The following is a 17595-nucleotide window of genomic DNA, read 5'->3' on the forward strand; positions in this document are numbered from 1 at the left end:
AAACTGGGCTTCGAGTCCAGTCCCGCACACACTTTTCATCTGCCAGGAAGTTTTATATCAGTGCCAACCCGCTGCAGAATGAAAATTCATTCTGGAAACAGTCCCACAGGCTGTGGTTAAGCCATGTCTGCGCAATGTCCTTTCTTCCACGGGTGCTAATTCTGTTAGTTTCGCGGGAGAACTTCTGTGAAGTTTAGATAGGAGATGAGATATTGGCTGAAGTAAATCTGTGAGGACGGTTCCTGAGTCGTGCTCGGGTAGCTCAAATGGTAGAGCACTTGTCCGCTTAAGACAAAGGTACCCGGTTCGAATCCCGGTCGGCACACGGTACTAATCTGTCAAGAAGTTTCGTTACGTTTCTAATTTGAAATTTGCCTCTGTTGATAAGAGTCAGACCAAAAATCCATAGGTCCGTGGTTGCATATCCTGTCGGTACCACAATTTATGTCAATTATGCTATTTTAATCTGTGGCAATTGTTTTTTAAGGTTACAAATGCCAAGTGCGGAAACTACATAAACTGCAGGCACTCCTATAACTGGCTGGGTAAATCAGTTGAAAGGTTGGAGGAAGCTATACCTCCCTCTACAGGACCAAGTCTAGTACAGGACTGTGGTGTTCAAATAACCTTCGAGTCGAGCACAGCTTTATCTTTGAATCTGATGCTCGTTCCATTTTTTTCTTCTATAGTTTTGGTTATAAACTGAGAGGCCAAACGTCATCTTGCCCCATTCCAAGACGGGCTGTGTGTGACGCCCAAATGTTGTAGTTGATGCTGCATATGTTGCGAATGTAGGTACGATATCTGAGCATTCTGATACAGATGGGTGCGTAGAGAGCATGGCAACACGCCGCAAGTTAACCGACTTTGAACATATGATGATAACCGGTGTAAGACACATGGGAAATTACACAAGAATTCTGGTTTCCTAGGTGAACAGTGGAGTGGGTGGATTTGCAATATCGCAAAGAGTACGTTTCGACAACCGTAAACCGCCGCACAAGATGACCAAAAGTGTTTGACAGAAAGACATCACACCGCCTGTGCAGACTCTTTCAGGGCACCAACAATCTATTGTGACTTGGGAAACGTTTGCGATGGAGCTATGATAAATGATAAGAACCTCGATAGGAGCAGCGAATAATGAAAAGTGTGCCTCTCAACTTTTATAAGCTTTATAAGCTTTTATAACAGCACGGAGCTAGGCGCCGAGCAGTGGAAGTCAAGGTAGTCCTAAATTTATCACGTAACTCCTTCCATTTATTTCGTATTGTAGTTGTTGAAAAAGAAAATGCCGTGCGATTAACAATACTTTACCGTTCAAAATCACACTACTTAACTATAATACACGATAAATACAAAGGAAAATGCAAGGGCTTAACTGGTTTACAATTTAAAAAAAATTGTGTCTACGAGTCATTCACTGAGAAGCCCAGCGATTTCTTTTTACGTCTGAGTTGCAACTTAAGCGGAAATCGTAAGACAGGTGATTGGAATTATATGGGAGGATTATCAAATTGTGAAAAATGAAAATTTCGAAGTCGATGAATTAATCAAAACAGCGATTGACTACTGCCTCCGTACCGTATGCAATATTTGAAACCGAGCGAGGTGGTGCAGTGGCTAGCACACTAGACTCGCATTCGGGAGGACGACAGTTCAATCCCGCGTCCGGCCATCCTGATTTAGGTTTTCCATGATTTCCCTAAATCGCTCCAGGCAAATGCCGGGATGGTTCCTTTGAAAGAGCACGGCCCACTTCCTTCCCTAATCCGATGAGACCGATGACCTCGCTGTCTAGTCTCCTTCCCCAAACAACCCAACCCCAATATTTGAAATTTTTCAATTGCTTAGGAAATGTGGGTGCAAAATCTGTTTCAGTTATTCATCTTGCCCATTCTGACTCTCTGTTCAATTATGTTATATTGACTTACAAGAAGTGATTGAGGGTCATCATATACACCGCTGATCCAAAAGATTGTGACCACTTCCTTAATAGCTTATTGGTTAACCTCTGGAACGCACTTCAACAGTGGTTCTGACTGTCATAGATTCGACATGTCTTTGGTAGATTTCCGGAAGTATGTGACACCAGATGTCTATGTACAGCTCACGCAGTTCCCGTAAACTACGGGCCAGTGGTTTGTGGAACTGGCGTCCAATAGCGTCCCATATGTGTTCCATTGTGTTCAGATCACGCGAATTTTGTGGCTAAGACATCAACGTTTTCTTCACTAACATGCTCTTCAAACTACTGTAACACGATTCTGACTTTGTCATAAAGACAGTTACCTAATAGATGCCCTCGTCTTCGGGGAAGACATCAAGCGCAAAGGGCTACATGTGATTCACAATAATGTTCATGTAGTTCACAGCTATGGTGCCTCCGATTACTACCACAGGCGTTTGAAAGCCTAGGTCAGTGTCCCTCACAGGATAATACTACACCTACCGGTTTGCGTCTGTGGCATGGTGCATGTTTCGAGCAGCGGTGTTCGCCCGGATGACGGCGTATCAAGACGTGACCTCCGACTAGGTGTAGCAAGAAGCGTGATTTATACGACAAGCGGACACGTTTCCACCTATCCACAGTCCAATCTCGATCATCGTGTAATCACTGTAATCGTAACTGGCGATGCAGCTGGGACGTAGGAGTCGTCTGCTGTGGAGCCTCACGTTCAGTAATTTGAGCTGAACAGTGTGCTCCGGAACACCTGTACCAGCACTGACCTCTGTCGACAGATTTGCAACAGATCTTCGTCTACGTTGTTGTACAGGGTCGGCAAGCCTCCGGCCTCCACATTCCGCCGTAGACGCAAAACACCTTGTCGCCTACTCATGGTCTCAACATACTCCAACCACTTTCCATAGATAGCGAACAGCCGAGCAACTTGACCGTTTCCGTCCCAAGGAGCCGGTCTATAACAAATTCTATCTATCAGAGCAACTTATGTCCGTGGATTTTCCCGGCTTTGACCAGTATCATGGCTAGAATGATTCCCCATTCGTCTCTTCTCCGCTTATCTAATTTCGTTATACCGTTTAGTTCCTATAATGCTGCTGCACAGCATTCACTACCGCGGTGGGTTTATTCGTAAAAATTATTTTGCTGCTTACGGGAAACAAAGCCATGCTGGAACATTTAGGTCTACGGAACATTTATGTCTACAGTTTTATTTCGGCATTTTTCAGGGGGAAAAATAAAAATATCTAGTTTCTAAGCTTTGCCAAACTGTGATATAAAAGTCCTCTTATTCTACGCTATGACGTGTATCCTCTTTCATCCATTTTGTTAAAACCTGACATAAGGCATCAATTAGATGCTAACGAAGAATACTTGGACAATAGGATATCACGAGCATAAACTACAATCGAATGTTCTTTTGGCATAATACATTCTAAATGGAGAACATTAAACAATGTGAGCTTTCACACCTAGTACTGACACCACTTAAAACTTCCGAGCTAATAGGTCGTGGTCAATGTATAAAACATTCCGACTGCGGGAGACATTTTAAGAAGTAAAGTGGCGAAGTGCAACCAGAACTTGAGGGATCGTCGAATGTATGGGCAGTGTAGAGGGCACAACAGCCCATCACGTGACGTCGGCAACGAGATTATCTCTGACAGTGCTAACATTCTCGATTGAAAGAAATCGATCGTCATTCTTACGTTTGCAATGTTGCCATCCAAATTTTATCTAATTATACAACTTCCTCTTTTCTATTAAAATTATCACGGTGTTTATAAAACTCAATAGCCTTTCTATACATACGAACATGATAATGTGATGTTTTCGATATGACACTCGTCTCAGTAAATTTTATTTCATGACCACCCTCTTGGTAAAGATGTTCCGCTACCGCCGATTTAACCGTACGTCCCAGGCGACAATTCCTCTTGTCTTCAACCAGACGGATGTTAACACTTCTTTTTATGGTACCTATATAAACCAGCCCACAACTACAAGGAATTTTATACACACCCGGTGTAGCCGAAGGATGTCGTATGTCATTTGCTGATCTTAAACATTCTTTTATTTTCCGGGTAGGTCTGAATGTAATTTCCACACCGTACTTGCTCAACACTTGCCCAATGCGATCTGTAATTGTAATGATGAATGAAAGGAAACTTTCCCGTTGGCGACCCGTCGATCCTCGGCGATCCTGATTCTCTCCCTAAGTCGAAGTGCTCGATCTGTCTCCTTGTTAGAATAACAATTCTTCTTGAATGTCGACGTCGGATATTCAAGTTCACCTTTTAAATTAGTCGGTTCACACATTTTATGTGCCCTGTCCACCAAGGTTTTAATCACACCTAATTTTTGTCTGGGATGGTGGTTAGAATCTTTACGCAGGTAACGGTCAGTATGCGTGGCATTACTGTATACTCTATGGCACAACTTCCCGTCCCCTCCCTTGATAAGAGACACATCCAAGAAATTCAGCTGGCCATTACTCTCCGTCTCCATTACAAATTGTATTTTTGTACTGATGCTGTTGAGATGTTTCAGGAAGGTATCCAGTTTTTCTGCATTGTGTGTCCATATTACGGAAGTATCATCGACATACCGGTACCACCTGGCTGGGTTTTTACTGGCAGTCTGCAACGCCTGTTGTTCAAAATTCTCCGTAAACAAATTAACCACAGCCAGACTAAGAGGACTGCCCATGGCACACCCCGTCAATGTGTCGCCATTGTGTTCATAAAAATCATAATTGTATTGAAAATAGGTCTTGATAAGACAGTGTCTGAATAAAGCAATAATATCTGCTGGAAAAATATCCGCTATCCATGAAATAGCTTTGTTCGCTGAAATCATGGTAAATAACGACACAACATCAAAACTAACGAGGATATCACCTTGGCGCACGTGCATTGTTTTTAATTTTTCAATGAAACGATATGAATTTTTAATATGACTGTCAGTTTCAGCAACATAAGGTTGCAGCAGTGAGGGAAGATGTCTAGCTAATTCATGTGTGGGAGACCCTGTAACACTCACAACAGCCCTCAAAGGAATCTGTGGTTCGTGCACAGTGGGTGAGATCCATAGAGCCTAGGCGGGTACGCTTCCGTTTTGCAGAGTACCTTCTTATCGTCAAAGGAGAGTGAAGACGCTTTCACCAATCGATTAGTGATTTTTAAAATCTTCTGTTTTTTTTTAATAATAGGTGGGATCCGAAATATTACTAGCCTTTTCATAATAGCTCTCACTAGTCGTCAGGAACGCATTACAATTGTCTGTGATAAGAACGATAATGTTTTTATCTGCATTGATATCCCTCAGCACCTTCCTTTGTGCCTGCGACAAATTACTGTTAGTTTATGAAAAGATCAATAATAGTATGGATTTCACCACTTGAAAAAAATTTCAGAATGATCCAACTACAAAGATTTTTAAAATCACTAATCGGTTGGTAAAAGAGTCGTCACTCTCCTTTGATGATAAGCAGCTACTCTGCAAAACGGAAACGTACCCGCCTAGACTCTATGGGCTCCCGAAGGCACACAGACCACAGATTCTTTTGAGGGTTATTGTGAATGTTATAGGGCCTGGTTCACATGGTTCTGAGCAGTATGGGACTTAACATCTATGGTCATCAGTCGTTATAGGGCCTCCCACACACGAATTAGCTAGACACCTTGCTTCATTGCTGCAACCTTACGTTGCTGAAACTGACAGTCATATTAAAAATTCATATCGTTTCATTGACAAATTAAAAGAATTGCACGTGGGCCAAGGTGATATCCTCGTTAGTTTTGATGTTGTGTCGTTATTTACCATGATTCCAGTGAACAAAGGTATCTCATTTATCGCGGATATTTTTCCAGCAATGTTATTGGGTTATTCAGACACTGTCTCATCAACACCTATTTTCAATACAATAATGATTTTTGTGAACACATTGGCGGGGTTGGCCATGGGCAGTCCTCTTAGTCCGGCTGTGGCCAATTTGTTTATGGAGAACATTGAACAACAGGCGTTGCAGACTACCAGTAAAAGACTAGCTAGTTGGTACCGGTATGTCCATGATACTTTAATAGTCTGGACACACGATGCAGAGGAATTGGGTGCCTTCCTGGTACATCTCAACAGCATCAACCCAGAAATACAGTTCGTTATGGAGACGGAGAATAATGGCAAACTGAATTTCGTGGATATGTCTGTTAGCAAGCGAGGAAACGGGACTTTGGGCCGTAGGGTATACAGTAAAGCTACCTTGGTGAACGGGGCGCACAAAATTTGTGAAGCGACTTATTTAAGAGATGACCTTTAACATCTGCTGTGTCGACATTCAAGAAGAATGGTTCTTTTAACAAGGAGATCGATCGAGCATTTAGACCTAAAGAGAATCAGTATAGACGAAGAACGACGGCCGCCGCCAGGGAAAGTTTTCCTTTCGTTCGTCAATACGATTACAGATCGCATTGGGAATGTGTTGAGCAGGTATGGTGTGGAAACTTCCTTCAGACATTGCAGAAAGATAAAATTTAAGATCAGCAAAAGACGTACGGCATCCTTTGGCTTTCTCCTAGTGTATACAAAATTTCTTGTAGTTGTCGACTGGTGTGTTAACACCCGTCTGGTTGAAAATTGGGAATGTGTGGTAAGATCCTATGGGACCAAACTGCTAAGGTCATTGGTCCCTAGGCTTACACACTACTTAATCTAAAACTTACTTACGCTAAGGACAACACACACATCCATGTCCGAGGGAGGACTCGAACCTCCGAAGGGGGTAGCCGCGCGAGCCGTGGCAAGGCGCCTCAGACCGCACGGCTACCTGGCGCGGCGTCTGGTTGAACACAAGAGGAATTGCCTCCTGGGACATACGGATAAATCGGTCGTAACGGAACATCTTTAGCATGAGGGTGATCATGAAATAAAATTCAGTAAGATGAGTGTCATATCGAAAACATTGCATTGTGATGCTCGTATGTGTAGAGAGGCTATTGGGATGTAAGTTTAACAGAAAAGAGGAAAGTGTGTAAATTAGACAAAATTAGGATGTCAACATTGCAACGTAAGAATGACGATCGGTTACTTTCTATCGAAAATGTTGGCACTACCAGAGATAATCTCACGTCACGTGATGGACTGTGGTGCCCTCTTCACTGCCTATATATTCGGCGTTCCTTCGAGTTCTCGTTGCACTTCGTCACTTTAGCTCCGAAGATGTCTCCCGCAGTCGGAGAGAAAACGTTAGGAGAAAGTTTTATACATTGACCACGGCTTATGAACCCGGAAGTTTTAAGTGATGTAGAGAATATTAAACATAGAAATAAAAACATCTGTATACGTGGCCAATGATATTGTTAAATGAATTTGTTTACTGCCTAATGTAACGGTTGTCAGGGAAGGTATTAAACATTGTCTTAAGGGGATACGGAATCGGATTTTGGGTTAAAAAATCGAATTTTTTTTTATTGGCGTATTATATTCTGCCATGTTTCCTCTTTAAAATGACGTATCATACATAGCTCTACTACAATTATAACTATTTTATTTTTATATATTTGTGAGATCGGGTATTGCGCTCTTCACAGTGGTATAATGTTCGCTATGTCAAATATCTGGGAGATGGTGACTCTAAAGCATTCAAAGAAGTTTTGGAAAGCAAACCATATGGGAACAGTGTAAATATAAGCAAACTTGAATGTATAGGACATGTGCAGAAGAGAATGGGTGCCAGGCTGAGAAGGTTAAAATCAGTTATGAAAGGGAAAAAACTAGATGATGGGAAAACCTTGGATGGCAGAGGAAGATTGACTGATTCCATAATAGACCACATTCAGAACTGCTATGGCCTTGCAATCAGGCAAAATACAGGCAATCTTGAAGAAATGAGGAGAGCTATATGGGCTTTATATTTCCACACCGCATCCACGGATGAGCATCCACAACATGGTTTGTGCCCCAAAGGTGAAAACAGCTGGTGTAAATACAATAGGGGACTAACAACAGGAGAGAAATACATTCACCACCACAGTCTACCATCAGCCATCATGGCAGAAATAAAGCCCATTTTCAGAGATCTGGCTGACAGAAGTCTTCTGATGAAATGTCTTCACGGAAAAACGCAGAACCCCAACGAGTGCTTGAATAGTGTGATATGGCATCGTCTCCCAAAAACAGTGTTTGTCGGAATTAATACACTACATTTTGGTGTGTATGATGCTGTGGCAACCTTCAATCTTGGAAATATAACTAAATGCCAGGTCCTTTAAAAGTTGGGTATGTGTGTTGGTTCCCGTACGGTACGTGCTATGTTCTTTTTAGATCAGCACAGACTAAGGCATGCTGATAATATAATCAAGACATTAGTGAAAAAAGCAAGACAGGTGCAGAGGGGTGCCAAAAGAAGACTTGAAGATGATTATGAAGACTGTGAAGGGGGTATTAGCTACGGATCAGGAATGTTTTAATCTTCTTTCTCCGTTTCCCGTAAGTTTACTTTTTACTTCATCTAGGAACATTATCTCAGGTACTGGTCAACCTAGAAGTCTGAAATTTTTATGACGTAGTGACATAGGTCCCTATTACATACTGAAACAACGATTTTTTAATTACTTGATTTACAAAAGACTTAGGGGTGATAGTCTAGTAAAAAGCGATGGAAAAAATTTACTTAAAAATAAATGTACAATATCTCTGTAAGAAAATACTTTGACAATAAACTGTTGTTTCAGTATTGTTGTAACATATGAATGCACATACAGTAAAATTTTTACCTCTCTGTCTCCAGTAGTTTGTGAGAAAATGTTCCCTATAGTAGGCATATATTAACATTGCGGGGATAGGTGATTCCGTATCCCCTTAAAAGTAATATAACCTACAACGAATGGTTGTATCATCCAAGCAATCTCCGCTGAAAGACCAAAACAAACAGTCTCAAATGTGCATAAACTCTTCAAAACCTACATCCGTTGTTACTTATTACAGGTACGGTGAAAATTAGACACAGGAGCAACGGGTGAAACGTAGCAATCATCATCCACCTTATTACGTAGCTGTACGGGATTTGGTTACCAGTGAGTGGTCTGAGCTTGATATGGTATACCTGAAGAAACCTGTTGTGTGTCTTCCTCGCCGCATTGAGGCCATTATCAAGGCTAGAGAAGGTGTTATTAGCGTAATGTCTCCGGGGAGTAAGGAGTTTTCGTCCGGTGTACTTAGTTTGATTAGTAGTGCAGGCAGCTGACCTGGTCTGGCGGCGCCAGCCGGATGGTCTCGACGCGCTGTATCTGGTCGCGGTGGAAGGCGAAGCCGTTGCGCAGTGCGAGCCTGCGAAGCAGCTCCATGAACGTCTGGCTGCCCACCTTGGGCACCCGGTTGAAGAACACCAGGTCCACAGCTGCGCGCCGCGTGTTATTCAGCTGTTCCAAGTCCAGGTCTGCCTCAGACTGAAACACAATACGTTGAACTACTTCAAAAACTATGTGCGTTACTGAACTGCGACAACCATACGTAACACAGGTAACGAAAAAAGTGGTGTTGAACAAAGCAAACTATGCGGGAAGGAGATAAAATCTTGTTCCTACAGAGAAATCATTATAGGGAACCACAGGGATAAATCCTAGATACACTCCTCTACCTTGTATAGGGTGATTAGCAATTAATAGCCAAAACTGACGCTGGTAAGATATACAGGGTGTTTCAAAAAGAATTCCCTGATTTTGGACATTAATAATTACGAAACATGGGACTTGCGACAGTGAAATGTGTGTTGTTTGAATGGCTGTGGTCTAGAGCTTCAGAAAATCGCCGTTAGGTGTCAGTCAATGAGTCTTCTCAGTTTGCAGTCAGATTGAGTCCGCTCAACAGAAGACATTCCGTGTGCTGCAGTTTACAAAGAGTGAGCAGTGATTTCGGTCCAGCTGCTTTTGCATTGATCAGCCTGCAGGCAAAAACAATCCTCTTTGGTATCGCCAATTTGAAGGGACAAGGTGCTTGTGCAAAGGTAAGACTCCAGGTCGGTCTCGCACTTTTGATGCAATGATGGAAAAAAATCAGCGGAGTCCACGAAAGGCTACTCGTAGTGGAAGCAGAGAACTGGCAATGGCTCATACGACAGTCTGGCGGGTGATAATGCGTCATTTGGTCTATAAACCATGTTGTTGTTGTTGTTGTTGTTGTTGTTGTTGTGGTCTTCAGTCCTGAGACTGGTTTGATGCAGCTCTCCATGCTACTCTATCCTGTGCAAACTTCTTCATCTCCCAGTACCTTCTGCAACCTACGTCCTTCTAAATCTGCTTAGTGTACTGATCTCTTGGTCTCCCTCTACGATTTTTACCCTCCACGCTGTCCTCCAATACTACATTGGTGATCCCTTGATGCCTCAGAACATGTCCTACCAACCGATCCCTTCTTCTAGTCGAGTTGGGCCACAAATTTCTCTTCTCTTCAATTCTATTCAATACTTCCTCATTAGTTATGTGGTCTACCCATCCAAGAAGTTTGCACAGGATAGAGTAGCATGGAGAGCTGCATCAAACCAGTCTCAGGACTGAAGGAAACAACAAACAAGATGGAGTTCTGTAAAATAGCAAAAACGAAAACTTTCTAGCAAACATTTGTCAGCAAATGAGTTGTTGGCGAGATAACTGCGAATGTGTGTTATGAGCCGCCGCTGATTTCAGTCGTTGTAAACATAATTTGGCCTTACTCGTTGCGCAGACGCAACGGCCACCTGTATGGTGTTGGATACAGAACTGAACACTGCCGATAAGTGGAAATGCAATTTAATCATGCTTAAAGGGTATATATAGCGCACAGTCGTAGAAGTATACTGTTTGAATGATTTTGCAACTTCGGTTGAATTTCAGACTGGACAGTTGCAGCTCGTGCAACAATTAAACCGGAAGATCCATTTGCCTTGAGGGGTTAATCGCCACGGGTGTGTAAGCACTGAAAATCCTCAAGAAATTGTAGCACATAAACGAGATTTGCAGAAGGTTAATGTTTTCCGTGCAGTGTCACGGACGAAGCTGCATGGACCGTTTTCATTCTGCGACAAGACTGTGAAGAGTACTTCTTACCTTGGTATGTGCAGTTGTGGTTGTTTCCGCAACTGACTGCTGAGTTCGAGAATTTCATCTTCTAACAAGATCTCAATAGAGAATCGTCTTCATTGCTACCTAAACGATAAACTTCCGAATCGTTGAACTGGAATGTAGCCACATCGTATGCACCACAACACCCAGTTCAACGATTCGGAAGTTTATCGTTTAGGTAGCAATGAAGTCGATTCTCTATTGAGATCTTGTTAGAAGATGAAATTCTCGAACTCAGCAGTCAGTTGCGGAAACAACCACAACTGCACATACCAAGGTAAGAGGTACTCTTCACAGTCTTGTCGCAGAATGAAAACGGTCCATGCAGTTTCGTCCGTGACACTGCACGGAAAACATTAACCTTCTGCGAATCTCGTTTATGTGCTACAATTCCTTGAGGATTTTCAGTGCTTCCACACTCACATCGTGGCGATTAACCCCTCAAGGCAAATGGAAGGTTGTTTCGTCGGAATATAGCTTGGAGACAAAATGCTCTTCCTAAAGTGCTTTCTGCATTGTGATGCAAAATGAAGGCGCTGCCCATTAGCTTCCGGTTTTAATTGTTGCACGAGCTGCAACTGTCCGATCTGAAATTCAACCGCCATTGCAAAATCTTTTAAACAGTATGATGTAGTATTCGAACTTCATGATTTGCACGATCCTTTTATTTTTTTGGATTCTGTATGAAACCTTCCCTCACTCTCCCCGGTGTTGCATCTCGAACACTTAGTGGACCGGTACTTTCCCGTTTAGAGAGACAACCAGCGTCCCTGGTTTGTCGATACCAACGCACAATACTCTATTTACAGGTCGGTTCTTTTCCATAACTCCTTCTAAACGCACGCTGCACTGTTCTAAAAGACGAACATCCCACATATTCCAAGCCACAGAAACGCTTTTCTAACCTTTTCGCCATATTGTCAAAGCATTGCACCCGTAAAGCTAAATGGTGCGCACAGTGCAAACTCGCTGAGTTTGCGCTTCCTCTCATGCATCAAGCATATTGGCGCATTTAATAGTTGCGAAAGTGTAGAACTTTAAAATCTAATTAATCATTTGTGGGAGCCTTTTGTATACAGTGTGGTCCATTTATCGTAACCGGACCAAATATCTCACGATATAAGCGTCAAACGAAAAAACTACAAAGAACGAAACTTGTCTAGTTTGAAGGAGGAAAGCAGATACCACTATGGTTGGCCCGCTAGACGGCGCTGCCGTACGTCAAACGGATATCAACTGCGTTTTTTTAAATAGGAACCCCAGTTTTTATTACATATTCGTGAAGTACATAAAGATATATGAATGTTTTAGTTGAACCACTTTTTCGCTTTGTGAAAGATGGCGCTGTGATAGTCACAAACAAATGGCTCACAATTTTAGACCAACAGTTGGTAACAGGTAGGTTTTTTAAATTAAAATACAGAACGTAGGTACTTTTGAACATGTTATTTCGGTTGTTCTAATGTGATACATGTACCTTTGTGAACTTATCATTTCTGAGAACACATGCTGTTACAGGGTGATTACCTGTAAATACCACATTAATGCAATAAATGCTCTAAATGATATCCGTCAACCTCGATGCATTTGGCAGTACTTGTAACGACATTCATCTCAATAGCGAGTAGTTCGCCTTCCGTAGCGTTCGCACATGTATTGACGATGCGCTGACGCATGTTGTTAGGCGTTGTCGGTGGATCATGATAGTAAATATCCTTCAACTTTCCCAACAGAAAGAAATCCGGGGACATCAGATACGGTGAACGTGCGGGCCATGGTATGGTGCTTCGACGACCAATCCACCTGTCATGAAATATGCTATTCAATACCACTTCAACCACACGCGAGCTATGTGCCGGACATCCATCATGTTGGAAGTTCATCGCCATTCTATCATGCAGTGAAACATCTTGTAGTAACAACGGTAGAACATTGCGTAGGAAATCAGCACACATTGCACCATTTAGATTGCCATCGATAAAATGGGGGCCAATTATCCTTCCTCCCATAATGCCGCGCCATACATTAACCCGCCAAGGTCGCTGATGTTCCACTTGCCGCAGCCATCGTGGATTTTCCGTTGGCCAATAGTGCATATTATGCCGATTTACGTTACCGCTGTTGGTGAATGACGCTTCGTCGCTAAATAGAACGCGTGCAAAAAATCTGTCATTGTCCCGTAATTTCTCTTGTGGCCAGTGGCAGAACTGTACACGACGTTCAAAATCGTCGCCATGCAATTACTGGTACATAGAAATATGGTACGGGTGCATCGATATTGATGTAGCATTCTCAACACCGACGTTTTTGAGATTCCCGATTCTCGCGCAATTTTTCTGCTACTGATGTGCGGATTAGCCACGACAGAAGGTAAAACACCTACTCGGGCATCATCAATTCCTGCAGGTCGTGGTTGACGTTTCACATGTGGTTGAACACTTCCTGTTTCCTTAAATAACGTAACAATTCGGCGAACGGTCCGGAACCTTGGATGATGTCGTCCAGGATACCAAGCAGCATACATAGCACACACCCGTTGGGCATTTTCATCACAATAGCCATACATCAACACGATATCGACCTTTTCCGCAATTGGTAAACGGTCCATTTTAACACGGGTAATGTATCACGAAGCAAATATCGTCCGCACTGGCGGAATGTTACGTGATACTACGTAATTATACGTTTGTGAGTATTACAGCGCCATCTATCACAAAGCGAAATAGTGGTCCAACTAAAACATTCATATTTCTTTACGTACTACACGAATATGTAATAAAAAATGGGGTTCTCATTTTAAAAAACGCAGTTGATATCCGTTTGACCTATGGCAGCGCCATCTAGCGGGCCAACCATAGCGCCATCTGGTTTCCCCCTTCAAGCTAGACGAGTTTCGTTCTTTGTAGTTTTTTCGCTTGATGCTTATTTCGTGAGATATTTGGCCCGGTCACTATCAATGGACCATCCTGTATAGGTGACTTAGTGCTTAGCGGCTCCTTGAGGCTATTCATGAATAATCCTGTAGGTCGGAACGGCAGAAAATTTGAAGCGAAATGCAGGGAGATCTGTAAAGATCAAAACTTGTTGCTGGCATTGACTCCCAACATAAATACTCTTATATATAACGTATTGCTCATAAAGAGGCGAAAAGAGCCATTATTGTATGATCACACTATTGCATAACAATCAGTAGAAGCAGCCACATCATTAATAACCCGGGAGTAAAGCAAACTAGGTGACTTAAGTGGAGCGACACGATAAAAAATAGCAGGGAAGGCAGATGCCAGACATAGTCATTGGAAGAATCCGCAGGAAGCGTAGTCCACCTACAAATGAGGTACCTTACAAAACTCTCACTCATATTGTATATGTTCGTCAGTCTAGAATTCGTACTAGATAGGATTGATAGAGAAAGCAGAAAGAACCCAAAGAAGAGTTGCGCGTTTCTTCGCTGTTTCGCTTGATAAACGCGAAAATGTTGCAGAGATGGTCTGCAGCTCAATGGGCAGATGGTACGTGAGGGGCGCTGTACATCATGTTGTGGCTTACCATTAAAATATCGAGAGCTTAAGTTGCTAGATGAGTCAACCAATAAATATCTTTCTCTGAAGGTGAAATTGGAGAGATTTGAGCTCAGATGGAAGGTTATCAAAAATCGGGAGGGGGTGGGGGAGGTGGGAGAGGAGTAAGAGTGGTACACAAAGTACTCTCCGCCGAACACCATAATGCGTTTGCAAGTTGATTATTTTCGCAAAAGGTAGCGTACTGTCATAATCTTCTTCTTTAGACGGAATCGAAGGTCGGAGGTTAAATGGGAGAGTAAAAGGCACTGACGGAAAGAAAGCACAACACCAAAACATAATTAATGTAGAGTAGGGAATACATTTCTTTAGGTAGCATATTTAAGTGATTAAGATGGCAAAATCACAGTTTAATGTAAGCACGAGATAAGCCATCGTAAACTCGAAATTCTGAAACATTAATAACCGGTGTAATCGCCAGAATGTTGAACACATGCATGCAAACATACCCGCATTGTGTTGTACCGCTGCCGATGTCAGTCTGTGGAATGAAGTTCCATGCCTGTTGCACTTGGTCAATACACGGGCGGTTAATGCTGTTTGGGTATGACGCTGCAGTTGTCGTCCGATGATGTTCCATATGTGCTCGATTGGAGACAGATCTGGTGACCTAGCAGGTCAAGACAACGTGGAGACACTACTTAGAGCATGTTGCGTTACAACATCGTTCCGTGGGCGAGCGCTATTCTGTTGGAAATGTACTGGAATGTTGTTCATGAATGGCAGCACAAGAGCTCAAATAACCAGACTGATGTACAAATTTGCAGTCAGAGCACGTTGGATAGCAACGAGAGTGCTCCTGCTGTCGTACGAAATCGCATCCCACACCATAACTCCATGTGTAGGTCCACTGCGTCTAGCACTCTAGCATGCAGACATGTTGGTTGCAGGAGCTCAACTGGCCTCCTCCTAATCAACATACGGCCATCACTGGCACCGAGGCAGAACCAGCTTTCATCAAAAAATACAACAGATTGCAGCTTGCATTCCAATGGGCTCTCGCTTGACACCACTGCACTCGAAAATGGCGGTGGTTTGGGGTCAGTGAAACGCATGCTATAGGGTGCCTGGCTCGGAGAAGTCCTTGAAGTAACTGATTCGTAACAGTTCATTGGGTCACGGTGGTGCCAATTGCTGTTCTAATGGCTGCAGCAGATGCAGCTACGATGCGACAGCCATACGCCAAACACCAAACACGATGGTCTTCCCTCTCGGTATAGCCACGTGACTGTCTCGAGCGCGGTCTTCTTGTGCCGGTACATTCTAGTGACAGCTGCCAGCAGTCGTGTACAGTGTCTACATTCCTGGCTAGTCTTTCCGCAATATCACAGTAGGAACATACAGCTTCTCGTTGTCCTATTACACGACCTCGTACAAATTCAGTAGGGCGTTAACAATGGCGTCTTTTTAGCCAGCCGGCCGGAGTGGCCGAGCGGTTCTAGGCGCTACAGTCTGGAGCCGAGCGACCGCTACGGTCGCAGGTTCGAATCCTGCCTCGGGCATGGATGTGTGTGATGTCCCTAGGTTAGTTAGGTTTAAGTAGTTCTAAGTTCTAGGCGACTGATGACGTCAGAAGTTAAGTCCCATAGTGCTCAGGGCCATTTGAACCATTTTTAGCCTTAAAGGCATTCTTGACTAACATCAACTGACCACCTCCTGGCCGGCCGCTGTGTCCGAGCGGTTGTAGGCGCTTCAGTCAGGAACCGTGCAACCGCTACGGTCGCAGGTTCGAATCCTGCCTCGCGCATGGATGTGTGTGATGTCCTTAGGTTAGTTAGATTTAAGTAGTTCTAAGTTCTAGGGGACTGATGACCTCAGATGTTAAGTCCCATAGTGCTCAGGGCCATTTGAACCATCACCACCTCCAGTCTCAAAGGTAACTAACGCTCACGACCGTTACAGCGTGTATTCAAAGCAAATCTGATTTGCATCCTCATAGTGGCTCTGCTACTGCCACTCGTATGCGACTGGCACGAAATTTGTGTAGACACCATCTTTCAGATGTAGAAACACGCCTAAGAACTTTCGTTTATGTCGCACAACTCCTTCCTGGTGCTGCAATTTTTTTCCGTGAGTGTGCAAAGTTCCAGAGTTAACCCTCATTCAGTTCTAGGATTTTTAGCGTCACTTATCGCTTCCTTCACCTCTTGGAACTAATAATTAAGGTGAGACCTGCCACGTTGGATCGCATTTCCGGGTCGAAGTTAAAGTGTAGGTTTAACTATAACTGCCTGCGTGATTCAGTTCAGATGTCAGAGGTAGGTCTGGCCATACCACCTTCAATACACCCATGCCTGTTACAAGCACTGCGCTGTTCTCTCCAGGTTTCAAGCTGAGGACAGTATTACTTACGTTTACTTTTAAGAGGATGTATTTCGTGGGCACGTCTGTGAGCTTAATTCTGTCTTGCTGCAGCAGAACTTCCGTAGCAAATTATTGTTCTTCGTGAAAAAACATTGATATTGGAGACCCTAAGTCACCTCAGCCAGCACGCAGCGTTCAAGCAGCACACCTCTTCGCCCGATCGATATGGTGAATGTTGGTAAGAGAGATGATTAGCTGCGAGTGGCCATGAGCTGTGGGCGTCGCCTAATGGGAGTCTCCTTCCGGTCGTGCTCCCGGGCCCCGCGTCGCGTCACTGCGTAACGAACGGCACGCCTCACCTCGTAATTGTGCGGTTTGTTGCCGGCTGCGGTTTCCCAGGCTCAGCGAGGACATTAATTCCGCCGTAATGAATTCAGCAGGGAACAATGGCCGCAGGACGACGCCTACTTCTGCCGACTCCGGGTTCGGCGCGACCTGCACAACCGGACCACGTGTGCTCCAGTCGCGGCAGGAGCAACCTACAAAGTCTGCTGAGGACACACCACTATAATGAATTCCGCCTTGCTGAACTACTCTTCGTCGACTTCAGGTCCCTTAGAAAGGGAAGAAAAATTAGGGTTCAAATCGCGTC

At 43.6% G+C, this 17595-nt stretch overlaps 1 protein-coding gene across 1 annotated transcript in view; it reads right to left on the bottom strand.

The window, feature by feature from the left end:
* Nucleotides 1-17595, bottom strand: part of LOC126252307 (heparan sulfate 2-O-sulfotransferase pipe) — a 293570-nt gene that overhangs the window by 60719 nt on the left and 215256 nt on the right. The window contains exon 4 of the mRNA XM_049953189.1: nucleotides 9208-9408. Coding sequence (XP_049809146.1) covers nucleotides 9208-9408 — 201 coding nt within the window. The remainder of the gene's footprint in view (nucleotides 1-9207; nucleotides 9409-17595) is intronic.

This window comes from Schistocerca nitens, chromosome 4, assembly GCF_023898315.1.
Source record: "Schistocerca nitens isolate TAMUIC-IGC-003100 chromosome 4, iqSchNite1.1, whole genome shotgun sequence".
NCBI lineage: Eukaryota > Metazoa > Arthropoda > Insecta > Orthoptera > Acrididae > Schistocerca > Schistocerca nitens.